The 265-nt window shown below is 64.2% G+C and overlaps 1 protein-coding gene across 1 annotated transcript in view; it reads right to left on the bottom strand.

The window, feature by feature from the left end:
• Positions 1-175, bottom strand: part of SLC20A1 (solute carrier family 20 (phosphate transporter), member 1) — a 7,350-nt gene extending 7,175 nt beyond the window's left edge. Inside the window, 1 exon segment of the mRNA XM_010011726.1 lies at positions 1-175. This exon segment is cut by the window's left edge and continues 129 nt beyond it. Within this exon segment, the coding sequence (XP_010010028.1) occupies positions 1-175 (175 nt within the window).
• Between the last annotated feature and the right edge of the window lie 90 nt (positions 176-265).

Raw genomic sequence — 265 nt, 5'->3', positions numbered from 1 at the left:
GGACCGAGCCCTGCCGGGGGGTCCCCCCCCCCGAGCCCACCGCCGTGCCAAAGGAGTTGGCCACATCATTGGCGCCGACAGAGAAGGCGAGGATGAAGGCGATGATGAAGCCCAGGATCAGCATCCAAAGTAAGTTCGCCACGGGCGCGGGGGGCACAGTGGGGGTCGGGTCCATGGCTCCGGCAGGGGGTTAATAAATTAGGTGGGAAGTTCAAAAAGGAGCCGGGATCCGCTATAGGGTGCGAGGGAGCTCTGCCGTCCTACG

The sequence above is a fragment of the Nestor notabilis genome, unplaced genomic scaffold, assembly GCF_000696875.1.
Source record: "Nestor notabilis isolate BGI_N333 unplaced genomic scaffold, ASM69687v1 scaffold21293, whole genome shotgun sequence".
Taxonomy (NCBI): domain Eukaryota; kingdom Metazoa; phylum Chordata; class Aves; order Psittaciformes; family Psittacidae; genus Nestor; species Nestor notabilis.
The sequence above is the reverse complement of the archived record's forward strand: the minus strand, read 5'-3'. Positions and strand labels throughout refer to the sequence as shown.